Source organism: Pongo abelii, chromosome 2 (genome assembly GCF_028885655.2).
Source record: "Pongo abelii isolate AG06213 chromosome 2, NHGRI_mPonAbe1-v2.0_pri, whole genome shotgun sequence".
NCBI lineage: Eukaryota > Metazoa > Chordata > Mammalia > Primates > Hominidae > Pongo > Pongo abelii.
Window position 1 is genome coordinate 195,641,842 of NC_085928.1, and position 18,495 is coordinate 195,660,336.

Genomic DNA, 18,495 nt, shown 5'->3' on the forward strand with positions numbered 1-18,495 from the left:
TTGAGGTCAGGAGTTCAAAACCAGCCTGGCCAACATGGTGTAAAAATACAAAAAAAGTAGCTGGGCGTGGTGGCAGGTGCCTGTAATCCCAGCTACTTGGGAGGCTGAGGCAGGAGAATTGCTTGAACCTAGGAGTGGAGGCTGCAGTGAGTAGAGATCAAGCCACTACACTCCAGCCTGGGTGACAGAACGAGACTCCGTCTCAAAAATAAAAATAAAAATAAATTAAATTTCATAAGGCTATAGCTGCCATAGATAATGATTCTTCTGATGGATCTGGGCAAAGTAAACTGAAAAGCTGGAAAGGATTCACCATTCTCGGTGTCATTAAGAACATTTGTGATTCATGGAAGGAAGTAAAAATATCAACGTTAACAGGAGCTTGGAAGAAGTTGATTCCAACCCTCATGGATGATATTGAGGGTTCAAGACTTCAGTGGAGGAAGTAACTGCAGATGTGGTGGAAACAGCAAGAGAACTAGAAGTGGAGGCTGAAGATGTGACCGAATTGTACAATCTCATGATCAAACTTGAACAGATGGGCAGAGTTGCTTCTTAAGGATGAGCAAAGAAAGTGGTTTCTTGAGATGGAATCTACTCCTAGTGAAGATGCTGTGAACATTGTTGAAAGGACAACAAAGGATTTAGATTATTACATAAACTTAGTTGATGAAGCAGCAGCAGGGTTTGAGAGAACTGACTCCAATTTTGGGAGAAGTTCTGTGGATAAAGTACTACATCAAACAGCATCGCATGCTACGGAGAAATATCTTGTAAAAGGAAGAGTCAATTGATGCCCCAAACTTCATTATCATCTTATTTGAAAAAACCGTCACAGCCACCCATACCTTCAGCAACCACCACCCTCATCAGTCAGCAGCCATCAACATTGAGGCAAAACTCTTCACTAGCCAAAAGTACGACTTGCCTAAGGCTCAGATGATCCTTAGCATTTTTTAGCAATCAAGTATTTTTAATTAAGATATGTACACTGTTGGGCCGGGCACAGTGGCTCACGCCTGTAATCCCAGCACTTTCGGAGGCCGAGGCAAGCAGATCACGGGGTCAGGAGATTGAGACCGTCCTGGCTAACACGGTGAAGCCCCATCTCTAGTAAAAACACAAAAAATTGGCCAGGTGTGGTGGCACATGCCTGTAGTCCCAACTACTCAGGGTGCTGAGGCAGGAGAATTGCTTGAACCTGGGAGGCAGAGGTTGCAGTGAGCCAAGATTGCACCACGGCACTCCAGCCTGGGCAACAGAGCGAGACTCTGTCACCAAAAAAAAAAAAAAAAAAAAAGTACAGTTTTAGACATAATGCTATTGCACACTTAATACAGTGTAAACATAACTCATATGCAGTGAGACACTAAAACATGTGTATGACTCATTTTATTGCGAAGTTCGCTTTACTGTGGTGGTCTGGAACTGAACCTGCGACGTCCCTGAGGTATGCCTGCACTTGATAGTGAGCTTCCCGTGGAGGCGTGCAGTGCCTCTTCCCGGAACTGCCGGGCATATTATCCTCCCCCTTTCCTCCACTTAAAAAGCAGCTTTGCCTGGCCAGGCTTGCAGTTCCTTAAGGATAGACTGGGCTTCTCTAGCTTGACATGCAGTCAATCCATCCCTCTAGCTCCGAGGTTCTGAAACTTCAGTGCGCACAGCAATCACCCAGAGGCCTTGCTGAAAAGGTTGCTGGGCCTCACCCCCAGGATTTCTGATTCAAGGTGGACCCCAAGAATCTACATTTCTAACAAGTTCCCAGGTGATAGCTGATGCTGCTGGTCTGGGGACTACACTTTGACCACCGATCTAGCTTAGCTTCTCCCAAAGACTTTCGTGGGCAAAACCGGCTTTCTCAGAGTAGCTGTGTGGATCCTGGTCACATCTACCGCCTGTCTGCCCAGGTCCCTCAGAGCTAGGACTCAGCTGACACCTGGGATGAGGCAATGCTTAGTAAAATAAAACACCAAGACACCAGGATCTTGTTAGCTGGATATATTTCTGTTTTTTCTTTTTTTTTTTTTTTTTTTTTTTTTTGTCACAGAACACTGTTTGCAGTAGAGGAAACTGGCATTGCAGTCTGGTGGTATAATGGCTTGTCCACATAAACCAGTACATGTTCATCCTTTAGCGCAAAAAGCCCTAATGGCGCGTACCCTATTAAAATTCAGGACATCTCCAATATTATCTCTCTCTGTTTTTCTTTGTCATCTTTTTTTTTTTTTAAATAAACATTTTCAAGGTTTGTCCAAAAGAAGGCCATATAGGTTCTTGGCTAGCGGAAGACAATTCAGAACAGCTGTTGCACACTTGGACTGTCACCTTCTCCAGGCTGGCAGTTGATATCTTATTTTTTTTCCAACTCATTTTTATTAAAAAAATAAAAAAATGCTCCAACTATCAGTTTTACAAAATCTCTAAGGGAAACACAAGAGCAAGGTGCTGAGGTAAAAAACACCTGAGGTAGCTTTTTCTGTGTGTTTTTCTCGTTAAAAAAATCTGTAAATTTAACGCCCTGGGCCAACAACCTTGGTAAATTTCTACTTTCCTCCACATTTTTTTTTTTTAAAGAAAGAAATCATTTTGCTGAATATTGATGGCTTATACACCAAAATGCAAAAAGACAAAATACATTCTTTCATTGTGGAATTTTTTCTTTGTTTGGTTGGTTGGTTTGATGGGTTCCTGTTTTCCTCTTCCAAAACGCTAGGACAAGTACCATTGACTCTTGTTCTTTTGAGTAACCAAGTGTAAGTTGAGGCTGGTTTGTGTGTTTCGCTTTTGTTCCTTTTGTGTGATGTGATACTCAGAGCACTGCTTTGCCTGGGGTGGGGGGGTGCGTAGATATGGGATTGAGATGGAGGGATGAGGAAATTCAAAGGAATGGAGATGGAGAAGAAGGGGAGGGGAGGGAGGGGAGAGATAAACAGAGAGAGACAGAGAATTATATAGCAGTATGCAAAAAACCAGTTTAAAACCTGTGAAGCAAAGAGAAATGGGTGTATGAGCTAGACAGGCATGAGGAGTGACAGAGTTTCCTCTTCAAGGAGACGGTATCCCTTCTGTTGACATACACAGGTGATCCAGAACTGCTGTGAGTGTCCTTCCGACGAGATTTCCCTCTGGGTGAATTTTGTGTGGATGGCCTCAAAGCTCCTCTCTACACCGTGAGACCTCCCAAAGAAAGACTTTATTCTTTAAAGTCTAGAAAAGCCTGCTTTCTCTTTAAAAAGAAAAAAAAATTAATAATTGATTAAAAATTGGAGTTAGTTGAGTTATTTGATATATTATTTCTAAAATATATTACCGCTGCAGGCACCCTGTGTAACCCACAGGCCACATATCTTAACATCTTCCCCTTCTAATATGTACACACATGTACAGAGACGATTTGCCACAAAAAAAGGGTGTGCATTTTGCTTGGCTTTGAACACGTTCACCTATGTTAATTCAACTAAAAGGGATAGCGTCGTGGGAGTTAAGGAGAGATCCGAGTGGATGGTGAAGTGGATGGCTGAAGCCTGCAGAAGCCCTGGGGGGCGGGGAGGCGGGGCTCGGTGGTTCTGGCAAACCTGGCTGACCTTCCCCACCCCTCCTCGGCCCCTGGGGTTCTCAGGGCCTCCGCAGAGTCCCTGGCCGCCTCCGCAGACTTCTCATTCCTCAGATGGTCTTTGGTTTGCTCCCGATCTGGCTGGCTGCGTTTGGTCTCATTCTGTCAGGTGTTGGAAGGGCTACATTCATCCATTGTTTTGCTGGTGCCTGTGGGAGCCTCACTTGCTGCGCTGTGAGGCAACTCCCTGAGGGTATTTCTGCTCCTGCTGCTTCACCTGTTGTACAATTTCCCTGATCTTGCGCTGTGCAGTCTGCAGCAAGGGAGAGAAGGGAGAGGACGGGACAGGGGAGAAAAGGAACCCAGTTCTGAGGACAAACGGCAGGGGAGGCTCTGGGGCTTGGGGACGAAGGGTGGAATGCTCAGACAAGCATCATCTACCCACCCCCGCACTTTACTCTGGGCCCTTTTCTGCCTGGAAGTAAGTGGCAGAGGTCCCCCCTCCACTCCCACCCCAAGGTCCAGGGTAAGGGGATGGGACTCCGACAGCTTCCAGTTCACTGCTGGACGGACAGGCCAGGAAGCAGAAGCAGGGCGCCAGCAACAGGGGGCCGTGCAACCGTATAGCCCAAGCTACACTTGGGCTCCCGTGCTGCTCCTGCCTCCGTTCTACAGCGGCTAGGAGGGCATGAGTGTGATGGACAGGGGAGGGAGGGAGAAACTGAGCCCAGATGCTGTACCCTGAATAGCTGGAGCACACACATGAACCCCCACCTGTCCTCTCACCCAGCCCAGCATTGTCCCTGCAAGCAGCTCCCTGCAGACTGAACTCCTGTAGGAACCGGCTGTTCAGACACATTCCCAGGGCACTGAGGAGGTGAGCTGGGAGACAGCAGACAGGGGCGTGGCCAGGGACTCTGACTGCAGAAGACCCAAGTGAGAATTTCAAAGGGCACTGGGTGGGGGGTGTGTGTGTGGGTGGCAGGGGATCCAGTGTGGCAAGTGCCCTTTCCTGGACCATCAGGTCTCTTGGCACAGGCACAGGTGTTGGGAGAGCAGGCTGACAGCTTAGACAAACCTTCAGTGTCTGCTTACACCAAGTACACTGTTTGTCTTCACTGGTTTAGGACAAAGACCAGGAACGCTCTCCCCAAAACTCAATTTACAAAAGCATCAAAGAGAAAGAGGCCAGGTGCTGGCCTTTCCCAGTGAAAGAGAAGCAGCTGTGTGGAGGTGCAGTATTTTGATAGGGTGGCTTGTGGTGAGACGGAAGAGGAGGAGGAGAGAGAAATGCCGTGAGCATGTAGCCTTTCAGAGTGAGTGCTCAGGCTTTCAGGGAGGAATCCAGAGGGTGGGCTTGCCTGGCTCCCAGTGGGGAGGCTGGGACTGAGGCCTGAGGATAGAGGGTGAGGGAAGCTGAGGCCATGCCCTTAAGCACTGCAGGGGGCTTGGAACCTGCGTGGCTTTGCTTAAGCGCTTAACTCTCCACTCTTCCCCAAGCTCCTAGCATACATACCTCGGGGATGACAGTGGAGAGAAGTGTGAAACAACGTCCCCTGCCCCGGGGGCCATCCCTAAAGAGCCAGGAAGAACCAGGGAGAGGTTCCATCTTGGCGGGGATTGGTGCTCAGGGCCTGTGGCCACCTGACAGGCCACCAGTAGCTTAGCAGAGAATTGAAAAGAGACTTGCAGGAGAGACGGGGCCCTCACAGCATAGTACCTGGCTAGCAAAGAAGTGCCCGATAATTCTGACGATCACTTCCTCATTTTCATCTGGCGTTTGGTCACGAGGCACGATGACTTCTGCACTGGTTAAGTTCTGCAGTTCATTTACCTGTGAAGGGAGAAACGGCAATGGGTTGGATAGGTTCCCTCCCTGTCAACGTGGTGGGCTCAGGACGGAGTGAGTGGCCAAGAGGTGGAGCAGTGGAAGGAGCGGGGCTGGACTCTGCTCTCCTTTCCTTTTATCGAGGACACCCCGGGGGCTCCTCTGCCCCTGGGTACATGGGGCCATGTTGGTTGGGCCCTGACAGGCTCAATGACAGGGAGAGGGAGTCCAGCCACGGACTCCTGGGGCTGCTTCTGAGGCGAAGTTCTCTTATTCTGGAGTTCCCATCAATGCAGGCCTGCACATGCCCACAGAGACCCCAGGCTTTCCCATAACCCCCCCACTCCCCACCCCTACCCTGTAAGATCATTCCTCCTGGACATGCTCTCCTGGGTGCTGACCACGAGCCCAAACCTCCTCTTGGTTAACTTTCCCTGAGAATCAGCCCTGCTGTTCCCTCCTCCTCGTTTTCACTCCTGCCGCCAAGTCTTGCTCATGCTGTTCCTACCCTTGGATTGTTGTCCTCTCTCCCAGCCAGGGGATCCCGCCCCAGGCCCACCTCCAAGAAGCCTCCAGCCCATGCTGAGCTCCTCGTGTCTCCAGCCACTGCCTGCATTGTTTCTCCTCCCCGCTGCCTCGCTGGGCCTGCTTCCCAACAGGACTGCACGCTACCTGAGGGCTCAGACCCCATCCTCTGGCCCTCTGGCCTGATGCTGAGCTCACAGGCGGGTTCAGCATGTGATTTAGGGGAAACCTGAAAGTCTGGAGGATGCAGAGAATTCAGTGACTAGTTCTGAAATAGCCAAACAGGACACCCAGGGGCTCAGGATTCTGCTCCCTGCTGATCCATCTGCTTTCTTTTGCCTCCTACATTCCAGCTCTGCCTAAAGCGCAGTGTGTGCCCTGGAGCACCAACTGCACTCTGGAGACAGGGGATCATCTGATTCCACACCGCTTCGTTCTTTCGTATAAAGCTGACTCATTATATCTAGAACTTGGTTTTGAATTCCGTTTAAGAGTTTCTATGTAAAGAGCTTTACAGCTGGGTGTGGTGGCTCATGCCTATAATCCCAGCACTTTGGGAGGCCGAGGCCGAGGCGGGCGGGTCACCTGAGGTTGGGAGTTCGAGACCAGCCTGACCTGACCAAAATGGTGAAACCCCGTCTATACTAAAAATATTAAAAAATTAGCTGGGCGTGGTGGCGGGTGCCTGCAGTCCCAGCTACTCAAGAGGCCGAGGCAGGAGAATCACTTGAACCAGGGAGGTGGAGGTTGCAGTGAGCAGAGATGGCGCCACTGCACTCCAGCCTGGGTGACAAGAGTGAAACTCTGTCTCAAAAAAAAAAAGCTTTACAAAAACAGCAAATAACACACATATACATATATACACATACACACTCAGGACTCAAGAGGCCCCCCCACCCCCCACCAAGTTACTGCCATCCAACACTGCTACTTTGCCAGCCAGCCTGCACTAGGCTCTACTGGAACTTCTCAGTGGTCATCTCCCCACCCAGGTCAGTAAGTCACATTCCAGAACATACCTGGGTCTACAGACCACCTGCTCATTCCAACAAGCTTCAGAGTTAACGTTCTGGCACTTTTCAAACTACACTGCATTTGTTCCTGCCACCTTCCGGTAGAAAATGTAGACGATCTTTCAAAAACCAGTCTCCTGGCCCACCCTCCTACTGCTAAACTAGCTCCCCTATAGCCACGTTTGGGGGACAGCCAGAAGATGGAGCCTGCGGAGGGAGAATTAGGGACTGGAGGCATCTGCCAGGAGGGCTGAGAGTCAGAAGAGAGTGCAGGGCACAGGCCTGAGTGAAATCCAGGGAAGGTGGTGGTCTGCCAAGCGGGTTAGCATCTCTCTCAGTGGGACTCCCCGCTTTCCGATTTTAATGGCTGCTACGTGTGGGTATAAAGGAGGCCGAAGACAGCCTCTCTGTTTTCAGGGAGTGGAGGCCTTCATTTATCATGGAGCCAAGATGCGTATTACTGGGCACAGGAACGTGGTGTTTTTGGTGCTGGGCTTATAGCACCATGGATTGGGGGCCCTAAGTTGTGGAGTGAAACCGATGACATTTTTGTCCTTGGGATCCTCATGCCTCAAAGGGTTCAGATGCCAGGAGAGCCTTAGTTTGTCTGCCAAAGACCCTGACTGTACATTGGGACAGAAGGCGCCAAGGGGAGACTGAGGGAACTCAGGCAAGGCCAGAGCGGGGAATCTGACCCAGGTGATGAAGCGAGCCCAGAGCACACTTACGGTCTTGCCACCTTTGCCAATCACCCGGCCAGCTGTGGAAGAGGGCACTCTGATATGCGCTTCCAGCTTCACTTCTTCTTTGGGGTTAAAGAAGTTTTCCTCTTTCAGTTTCCCAAAGATCCGTCCCTGGGCCTGAGAGAGCAAGACATGACTAATGACTCTCAGGCAGCCAACAGCTGGCCACTTCATCAGTGCTGCGAAGGGCACTGGAGAGTCCAGACAACGGGTCAGTCCCATTCCCACACTCCCTGGGACACACAGGAAGCTGCGCGCCCCAGCCTCCGCTCTCTCACAGACCTGGGGGGCGCTGCTCCCGCCACGTCCGATGGCTGCACTTTGAAAAATGTGCACACGCATTCATGTTTTGGTGGTTTGCACAAGACTGCCGCCTCTAGGAAGCGTTCTGTGTGTCAGGGCTAAGGGGATGGGTGAGGGGATGGAACTCCATGTCTTACTTCCATATTATCACCTATAAATGTTCGCTTGATTGACTAAATTTGTTCAGGGGATTCTTAACTCCCATCTCCACAGGGTCATACCCCTGGTCAGTAAAGGATGGAGGTGATGGTGGTGGTGATGGGATTTGAGGAGCCTGATGTTGCTTTTTTAATTAAAAAAATTTTTAATGGAGAACAGGGTCTTGCTCTGTGCCCAGGTTGGAGTGCAGTGGCATGATCATAGCTCATGTTTTTTTTTTTTTTTTTTTAGAGATGGGGTCTCACCATGTTGCCCAGGTTGGTCTTGAACTCATGGCCTCAAGTGATCCTCCCACCTTGGCCTCCCAGAATGCTGGGATTACCGGTGTGAGCCACTACACTCAACATGGTCTTTCTTTTTGATGTCTAACTCCAAAGGCAGAGGAGCCAAGAACCTATTTTTCTTTTTTTTTTTTTTTTTTAGTGAAAAAGAACCACAGCTTATAATGTTCTTTTTTTTTCTTTACTTAAAATATTGAGATATAACTTACATAATCTGAAAGTCACCATTTTGAAGTAAACACTTCAGTCCAGGCGTGGTGGCTCACACCTCTAATCCCAGCACTTTGGGAGGCTGAGGTAGACAGATTGCTTGAGGCCAGGAGTTCAAGACCAGCCTGGTCATCATGGTGAAAACCCATCTCTACTAAAAATACAAAAATTAGCCAGGTGTGGGGGCATGCGCCTGTAATTCCAGCTACTCGGGAGGCTGAGGCACGACAATCACTTGATCCCGAGAGATGGAGGTTGCAGTGAGCCGAGATCGCACCATTGCACTCCAGCCTGGGTGACAGAGGGAGACTCCGTCTCAAAAAAATAAAAACTAAAAAAAAAAAAAAAAAAAGTATCCATTTCAGTGGTATGTTGTGCAATCATCACCATTATCTATTCAGAACATTTCCACACTATTCCCCCAGATAAAAACCTCATACCTATTGGCAGTCAGTTCCAACTCCTCCTATTCTCTGGCAACTGCCAATCTACGTTCTGTCTCTATGGACTGGCCTCTTCTGGACATTTCATATGAACGAAATCATTTCACACGTGGCCTTTATTTATTTTGAGAAAGTCTTGCTCTGTCACCCAGGCTAGAGTGCAGTGGCATGATCACAGCTCACTGCAGCCTTGAGCTTCTGGGTTCAAGTGATCCTCCTGCCTCAGCCTCCCTCCCAAGTAGCTGGGACTACAGGTACATGCTACCACACCCAGCTACTTTAAAATGTTTTTTGTAGAGATGGGGGTCTCACTGTGTTGCCCAGGCTGGTCTCAAACTCCTGGGCTCAAGCAGCCCTCCTGCCTTGGCCTCCTAAAGTGTTGGGATTACAGGAATGAGCCTCCACACCTGGCCTATATGGGGCTTTTGGTGTCTGACTTCTTTTAAAAGAAGTCAACCAACGTGACCAACGTGTGATGGTCAGCCACGTTGCACCCTGCATCAGTACTTCATTCCTTTCTGTGGCTGAATAATATTCCGTTAAATGGATATTCCATATGTTGTCCAATACTGAGTTGAAGGGTTACTGTTTTTTGTTATCTTTTTCTTTTCGTTAGAGATGAGGTCTTGCTATATTGCCCAGCCTGTTCTCAAACTCCTGGGCTCAAGGGATCCTCCTGCCTCTGCCTACCGAGTAGGTGGAACTATAGGAGCATGCTACCACCTGCTGCCCCTGGCTGAGGCTATTGCTTTTGAGCGGTTCCACATGTGTGACTTTCCTCTTCTCAGCTGAATTTCAAATATTTTTAATGATAAGGATTGTACTTTTATAAATAAATAAATATGTGTTTCTCACTTTTAGAAAGCTCAAGTTATAATTTTCCTAGGGAAGAAAAAAAGGCAAAAACAAAACAAAGCAAAACACACCTCACCAAAGAACCTTCCAACAAACCATGCTACTTCCCCTTACACCTGTGTTAGTCCTCCATAGCTTGAAGGGTAGAAATGACTAAATGAGCCGGAGACATCCATCCTCAAAACCAGCACTAAGGGATCAGAGGTGCCAGAGGAGGGGCCACTCGAACTGGGCACCAACAGATGATCTACTTTTCCATGGGAGGGAAGGGAAAGAGGGCTTCCCAGCAGAGGGCAAACGTGCAGAAGGAACAGCCAGGGATGACAGGGTGAGCCTGAGCCCGGTGGGCAGCAGCAGGGAGGGAAATGGAGGCTGGGCCTCCAAAGAAGAGCCTTGAACGTGCCTCTGAGGTGGCTGCTCTGTGCCCAGAGCCTGCAGGGCTGAGGTGTCCCTTGGCACTAACCTTGAACTGGGCTTCCGGTGGCCCGGTGATGATGACCATCCTTTCGCTGACGTCTGGGCCTTCCGCAGGGGCGATCTGTGGTTCACAGGAGAGGAAAACGCTGATGCTCAGCTGCATTCCCCAGCCCCTCTTTCTTGTCTAAGTGGACGGCAAGCATACCAGCAGGAGGTTCCGGGTCTTGCTTCTGCCGTTACCCCTGGCTCTGTCTGATGCCATGCTGCCTCCACTCTGGTCTTAGGAAGTCATGACTGTAATGCCCAGTATCAAATTTGGGGTTTTGGCCACCCAGGGACAGTCAGACACAGGCCAGTAGTTACTGCCTGTCCCTGTCCTGAGCACCAGCTGTGACGGGCCTCCTCTCACTGAGCCAGGTTTTAGGAAATAACCAGGGAGTCAAAAGCTCTAGGAAGAGGGATGTGTAGGCTCTGCCAACCCACCTAGGGCCCAAAGGGAGGGAAGGGCAGGTCCACCAAGGTGTTAAATTGGAGTTGAGCTTGCAGCAAAGCTATCTCTGGTTCTAATTCTCAGCTCACAGGGGTAGTCAGCTGCAAGTGACAATTGAGTTAGAGTATGTGTGGTCAAGACCGCTTCCTCCACGGCAAATGGGTCATGAGTAAAACAGCAGCAGAGGAGAAATGGAGGTACATCGGTTCTAGTCCTGGCTCTGCAAATTCCTCCCCTCGCTGTGCCTCCATTCCCTCATCTGTGAAACATGGGGGCTGGGCCCAGCAAGCTCCAAATCTCCTCTCACTTTCTCACCCAGGCTGGAGGGCAGTGGCGCGATCTCAGCTCACTACAACCTCTACCTCCTGGGTTCAAGTGAGTCTCCTGCCACAGCTCCCAAGTAGCTAGGACTACAGGTATCTGCCACCACACCTAGCTAATTTTTGCATTTTTAGTAGAGATGGGGTTTCACCCTGTTGGCCAGGCTGGTCTCAAAGTCCTCCAAAGAAGAGCTCAAGTGACCTCAAGTGATCCGCCCACCTTGGCCTTCCAAAGTGCTGAGATTACAGGTGTGAGCCACTGCGCCCAGCCTCCTTCTCTCAGTTTCTGTGAGTTCAGGTTCTCTTGTAACACGACTCAAACCCTGGGCTGAGCAGGCATTTTTGTTAGAGAGATCCTTGTTACATATTTGTTTCTGCATGCCCTGCTTTATTAAAAAAAACTTCAGCTAAAAATAAATACAAAATTAAAACTTATTAACACACTGTAGCAAAATTAAATGTCACTAAAAGTAAAATGAGGCCAGGCGTGCAGTGGCTCACACCTGTAATCCCAGCACTTTGGGAGGCCGAGATGGACAGATCACCTGGGGTCAGGAGTTTGAGACCAGCCTGGCCAACATGGTGAAACCCCGTCTCTACTAAAAACACAAAAATTAGCCAGGTGTGGTGGCGCGTGCCTGTAGTCCCAGCTACTTGGGAGGCTGAGGCAGGAGAATCACTTGAACCCAGGAGGTGGAGGCTGCAATGAGCCGAGATCAAACCACTGCACTCCAGCCTGGGCGACAGAGTGAGACTCCGTCTTAAAAAAAAAAAAAAAAAAAAAAAAAGTAAAATGAGTGCACATCAGGCATTTAGGATCGTAAGGATGAGCCAAGACTGAGGTCAGAACACACACATCTCATAAGGTCCCACACACCTGCCCCAGGTTGGCCACAGGTGCAGTTCTAAGCTAAGAGCAAATACGAAACAAGAAACGTGGTCAATGACAGGGACATCATGTTCTAAGGCAAAACCGAAGTAGGGATTCAAGGGAGGCACCATTCCTGAGACTAGGTCTCAAGAAAGATCTGTTTAGTGAAATGGGATTTACCCTCAGTGTTGCATTTGTGCATGGATCACCTCTGGACCACTGTGTCACTCGGGATCCTCCAGGAAGACCTCCACCTCCAGAAGGTTCAATTTTGTTTCCTCTCAGCGTGTGCTATAAGCCAGCTTCCATCCATGGGCCTCAGGATCCAGGGTGGCTGCCCCTGCTTTATTGTAAGTGCACAGCCAACACATGCGCAGACCCTGTCCCGCTCTGGAAGGAGGGACCCCTTCATGGCATCTGCAAAGAGTTCTCTGGCCGTGACTCCTTGGTGGATGAGGATAAATGTGAGACTCAAGTGACCAACAGCTGAGCTTCCTGGGGGACTTCCTTTGCTGTGGGCAGCCATTTCTTGGCAGGGCCTTGGCCAAAAAACACAGATCTGAGTGCGTCCAGGGGTCTGACACCCTCTGGCAGACCACACAGAGCCTGGCCATTGAGACTTCTGGCAGGATCCCTTGACTCTACTTTGAGATCCATAACTGGCATTAAACCTGGTCCTTATCTCTGAGTAAGTAAGAGAGAGCAGATCATGGCTGTGTGGTTCCCAGCTCCTACCACCACCCAAACCGAGAAAGGCGAATGGCTGATTCATGATTCACACTGACCAAATCAGTTCTGCCATCACTGTCCACTTCGTAGTGACTTGTGGCTGCTTTGCTCAGATTCTGAAAGAAACCTCTGAGGGCTCTACTGCCTGGCATTCGCCAGCGTAGACCAGAAGCCGGAGGGCTACTTGTGCACTTGTGTAGTTTTGGAATGTCATTCCATGCGCACACTCCCTCTAAAGGGGCAGGAATGAGGACCCCATCTTATGACTGAAGCAGATGGAACCCAGAGATAACTGCCAATATCACAGGGTAAGCAGGGCTGGAGTCAGGATCTGGAATTAGGTGTCACTGGCTGAATGCATTTTGTGCAGCATTTGGAAGCCTGTTCTACAGGAAAAGCAGGTGACGGAAGCTCAGCTCTCACCTGCAACCAAAGCATCTCTTGGAGTGCATCACCCAGATCTTAGCTCAGCCCACCTCCTCTGGGCACTCTGTTCCCATGGATGAGTGTGAGGCTCTCTCCCTGCCCAGCAGCATCAAATGTGCCCCTCATTGTGGCCCCCAAAGACTGGCAAAGTAGAAACTAGGGGTGGGAGAATCTCTGGAGTTAGTGAGATCATCCGTCTTGCTTTAGAGACAGATGTTTTCAGGAACCTGTTGAGACGAAGGGAATCTAGCAAAACCCAGATTGATTTTTTTACTTTTTTTTTTGAGACAGAGTCTCACCCTGTCACCAAGGCTGCAGTGCAATGGCGTGATCTCAGCTCACTACAACCTCCACCTCCCAGGATCAAGTGATTCTCCTGCCTCAGCCTCTCAAGTAGCTGGGATTACAGGCACCCGCCATCATGCATGGCTAATTTTTGTATTTTTGTAGAGACGGGATTTCACCCTATTGCCCGGGCTGGTCTCCAACTCCTGACCTCAGGTGATCCACTTGCCTCAGCCTCCCAAAGTGCTGGGATTACAGGTATAAGTCACCACACCTGGCCGATTGATTTTAAAAATTTGGAAATTTCCTTCACAAATATTTGGCCTCCCTGGTTTATGCTATGGAGAGAGGCAGGAGCTGGGGAAGTAGAAGGTTGCTGGAGAAGATTGTTGGCCCAACATAAAAAACATTGTCTGGACCCTCCTAAGCTCTAGAGTCCATTCTGTCCTCCGGATGCAGCACTGCTGTCTTTGCCCATCACGGAGCCCAGGAGCACAGTGACACGTCACCACTCGACCTTGCTGGGACCTGGGACTGTGGGATGCAGCCCATGTGACTGATCTCTTATTTTCCTAAAGGGCCTGCTGGGAATGATTCTGGCATCACAGTTAGGTTGCTATGGTGGAAAAACACACTGGACCAGAAACCGGATAACATGGGCAAATCTTGGCTCTCTCATTCTTCAGCTTTGTGGCCTTGGACAAGCCAATGAAAACTCCCTAGGTGCCAGCTCCTCACGGGCAATAGTAAACGAAGAGGCGCTGCAGTGGTGAGCCCCAGGAGGTGCTGGATATCCCAGAAGTCAGCAGAATTTCCATCTCAGAGCCAGCCCTGCCACATGTGTGCCTTGCCCATGTCCCGGCACTCTCTGAGCCTCACTTTTCTCTGCTGAACAAGACAGGGATTTGATGAGATGGTCCCTCAAGTCCCTTTTAGTTGAAATGGTCCTTTCTCCTGCCGGCATCTCAGACTGCAGGACTGAAAGCTGGGCAAGGCCCAAGGGCTGCAGCCAGCTGGGGGGTCTTCCACACTTTACTCAGCCCACCCTCAGGGGTCGGGCCAGAACCTGCCTATCAGTGCCTAGGCCGGGGTCTCACCTGCAGCAGGCCTGCTGGGCACAAGGGCCCCCACACCTCAGGGCTCTCATCCTGTCTGTCCACTCTGCAGATGAGATAAATGAAGTCTGAGAGGGAAAATAATTCACCAAAATGAAATTCTCTGATGGTCTCAGTGCAACCCTTGTTCTGTACTATTCAGAATATTTTGTTTTTGTTTTTCCTCTAGCACACTTGCTGTGGGAGAAATTCCAGCTCTTCCTGGGGAGAAAGTGTAAGCATTCTTTCTCTCCAAGTCATGAGACTTCTCATTTGGAATTCTGGGTTGTCCCATGGTAGCAAATTATTTTGCGTAACAACAAAAACTCTGTTTCCGAAAATGTTTCATGAGGCTTGGGACGTGCTCAGCATTCTGCCCGTGAGTCAGAGCTGATAGCTGGTCTTGGAGCAGGACCAGGGGCAAATAATCCTCCCCTTTCAGCTTCTCTGATGATTCTCCACACTGTGCTCAAGGAGGCAGGATGTGGGCCTGGAGCTGCAGCCACGTCTGCATTCGCAGCCTTTCCATAAGTCAAGGACCGTCCTTCCTGAGCTGCTATGCTCAGGCTGGGCTGCATATTGGGTTAGACCCTCAGCTTTTGTTTATGATTTTATCATTGCTTTTCAAAGAGTTTTTTATTCACATTATTTTCTCGTAGTTCAGGGCCTGTGGAGACTCATTAAAGCACCGTACACTGATACCTGCTAAGTTGTCACTTTACTGCAGTCCCTTCCCTTAGCTTGGGAAAATCCTCAACCTTTCTTTATCTTCTTGAGGACAACAATGATAAAACAAAAAGGACTGGATTGGGTTGTTTGCTACTATTGTTTTCTAATTCAGTGGTTCGCTGAACAGTAAAGGAATAAGAAAAGGAAAGATGAGAGTGGATGGGAACAGTCATGGGGCAAATGTTCTAGATCACTATGGGATTCTCTCTGCACGGTGTGGCACTGCCCGGGACTGAGAGGGAACAAGGGCTGTGGGGTGAGGGGAGGTGGCAAAAGGGCCGCAAGGGCCGTCGGGAGGAGCCTCACCTTGATGGAGGCCCCGGCGAATCTCGCCAGCTGTTTGATGTGTGCCCCCTTCTTCCCGATGATGGCGCCCACAGCCTGGGTTGGGATGAAGAGATTCACAATCTCCTGCTCTGGATACTGGGAGGGCGAGACAAGGAAGAAGACATCATTCCAACCAGGCTTTCTCCTCCAGGCACTCAACAGGTACCAAGCGCCTTACCATGAACCCCATGGTGGGAAGGCCCCGCCACCCAAGGAAATGGCCAAAATGGTGCACGGGATCCTTCTGCGGCCTGCGGCTCTGCAGGTGTGAAGCCTGAGGAAAGGACCTGAGCACAGGCAGTGCTAGTGATAATCAAGGGCATACTCCTCTCGAGCTTCTCAATTTGTTGGATTCCAAAAGCTGTCTGTTCACAGGTTTTCTGTCTTACACAAATGTGATCTGTATCTCTCCTGTGTCTTCACCCAAGAAATGAAAACAGCTATTAAACATACCTGGCCTGAAGACGGCCCCAAGGCATTCTGTTAGAGGGAATGGAAAGCTGCCCAACCCATCTGGTATCCAGAGAAGCATTTTCACAACTAAATCTGACCTGACCCAGCTGCACGGTGACCTGCCCAGGAAGATGGGGTGAACCATCCCTCCTGGGACCCTGTGACAAAAGGCAGAAGCTCTTGGGCAAGGCTGCCAGGGGTCCTTGCAAGTGGGGTCTGTGCAAATGACGTTCTCCTCATTTGCTAGACTTTATTCAAAGATCTTTGGAAACTCTGCTTTTCAGTGCCAACAGCACCTGCTCATCTGGTCTTCTGCTTGCCCATCTGCAGCAGCTCCTGCGGCCTGTGAGGTGTGCGAGCATCCACAGGACTGTGCAACAGGAACGGCCTAGGCCTCTGTAGAACCTCAAGGGCACTCGGGTGCTGGGGAGTTGGGCGTGCTCAGGCTTTGAGGTGTGTCACTCCCAGGACAACCCAGAGCCACAGGAGACAGGACCTGCACTGTGAACATTCACTGGCCACCAAGGGCCAAGTGGGCCCAGCCCCAGGAGAAGGAAAAGTGGCAGGTGCGGCTGAACTGAGGGGGCACTTACAGAGTGATGATGCGGGAACGGGCCAAACTGGTGATGGGGGTACAGGCTGGAGAAGTATCCGGAGTGGGTCTGCAGCATGAGAGAAAGAGTCAGTGGGCGGGTGCCCTCAGGGACTGTGACTGTCCTCAGGGAGGCAAGATTCCCCACATGAGACACAGGCTCTCTGTGGCATCAGCTGGCTCCACTGTCTTGTCTACACGCCTGTCCCTGTGTCTCAGATCTCTGCTCCACTTTTCCCACTCACACCACGGAATGCTTGGCAAGATGTCCCCTGGTTGCAGTAGCTCTCTGGGCTAAATGTTCATCATTTCTAAGCTGAGTCATGCTTGAGGCGTCCTAGGAACATACCATGGGTGTGAACACACACATACACACATACACCCACTGGCACTTGCATCCATACACTCTTAACCTGCCCTCGGGTGGAGAGGCGGGGCCAGTGCCTTTCATTTTCTGGACAATGATGAGTCGTAGATGAAAAAGGACAGAGTGTGCTGGATAAAACCCAAGAGTTATTCAGAACAAGCAAATGTGTTCCTGGGCAGATAGATCAGTCAGCTCCATCAGAGAATTCTAGAAGGAATGGAAAGAATCCTGAGAAGGGAGAAATGTCAAAGGAGACTGAGCTTTGGGAATCTGAAATGGGAGGATCACTTGGGTCCAAGAATTTGAGGCTAGCCTGGGTAACATAGAGAGACCCCATCTCTATAAAAAATAAAAATAAAAAATTAGCTGGGTGTGGTAGTGTGCACTCTGGTCCCAGTTACTCAGGAGGCTGAGGTGGGAGGATCACTTGAGCCTGGGAATTTGAGGCTGCAGTGAGCTATGACTGCACCACTGCACTGGTGCTGTGCCTGGGTGACAGAGCAAGGCCCTGTCTTCATAGGAACAAAAAGAGAGGGAGAGAGACTGAGAGAGGAGAGAAAGAAAATGAATGTGGAGAGAGAGGAGCAGGGAACAGGAGGGCAGATGTGGACAGAAAAAAAGTAGAGCTATTAAGAAAATAGAAATTTAGAAAGTAGCTGCTTTTATTCTATTTCTTTATTTTTGAGATGGCATTTCACTCTTTTGCCCAGGCTGGAGAGAAGTGGCGCAATCTCGGCTCACTGCAACCTCCGCCCCCCCAGGTTCAAGCGAGTCTCCTGCCTCAGCCTCCCAAGTAGCTGGGATTACAGGCACCCCCCACCACGCCTGGTTAATTTTTTGTATTTTTAGTAGAGATGGGGTTTCACCATGTTGGCCAGGCTGGTCTCGTACTACTGACCTCAGGTGATCTACCCACCTCAGCCTCCCAAAGTGACAGGATTATAAGGGTGAGCCACTGCACCCTGCCAAGTAGCTGCTTTTTACTGAATAGGTACTGTGTACTAGATATTAACATAGATATTTTGTGTCTATTCATAAACTCTTTTAATCCTCACAACAGTCCTATGAGAGGGAACTATGTCTGATTTGATACTTTTTTTTTTTTTTGAGATGGTGTTTCACTCTTGTTGACTAGGCTGGAGTACAGTGGTGCGATCTTGGCTCACTGTATCCTCCACCTCCCGGGTTCAAGCGATTCTCCTGCCTCAGCCTCCCAAATAGCTGGGATTACAGGCATGTGCCACCAAGCTCAGCTAATTTTGTATTGTTAGTACAGACAGGGTTTCACCATGTTGGTAAGGCTGGTCTTGAACCCCTGACCTCAAGTGATCCACCCGCCTCGGCCTCCCTTTAAAGTGCTGAGGTTACAGGTGTGAACCACTGCGCCCGGTGATATATTCTTAGAGGCAGAACATTGACCTGAGTCAGCAGAATCGTTAGCTGTGCTTTACACAAGGCTGGGTCAACACTGACATCACTGTT

The 18,495-nt window shown here is 49.8% G+C and overlaps 1 protein-coding gene across 8 annotated transcripts in view; it reads right to left on the bottom strand.

Moving 5' to 3' along the window:
- Window positions 1-1,983: 1,983 nt before the first annotated feature.
- Window positions 1,984-18,495, bottom strand: part of IGF2BP2 (insulin like growth factor 2 mRNA binding protein 2) — a 177,812-nt gene continuing 161,300 nt past the window's right edge. For 7 of the 8 annotated variants that reach the window (XM_024244035.3, XM_063721557.1, XM_063721556.1 and 4 more), the window contains 6 exons: window positions 16,648-16,716; window positions 15,581-15,697; window positions 10,377-10,451; window positions 7,648-7,779; window positions 5,274-5,387; window positions 1,984-3,866 (listed from right to left, as the gene is read on the bottom strand). In XM_024244035.3, the coding sequence (XP_024099803.2) occupies window positions 3,774-3,866; window positions 5,274-5,387; window positions 7,648-7,779; window positions 10,377-10,451; window positions 15,581-15,697; window positions 16,648-16,716 (600 nt within the window). In that variant the 3' untranslated portion in view covers window positions 1,984-3,773. 8 annotated transcript variants of the gene reach the window in all.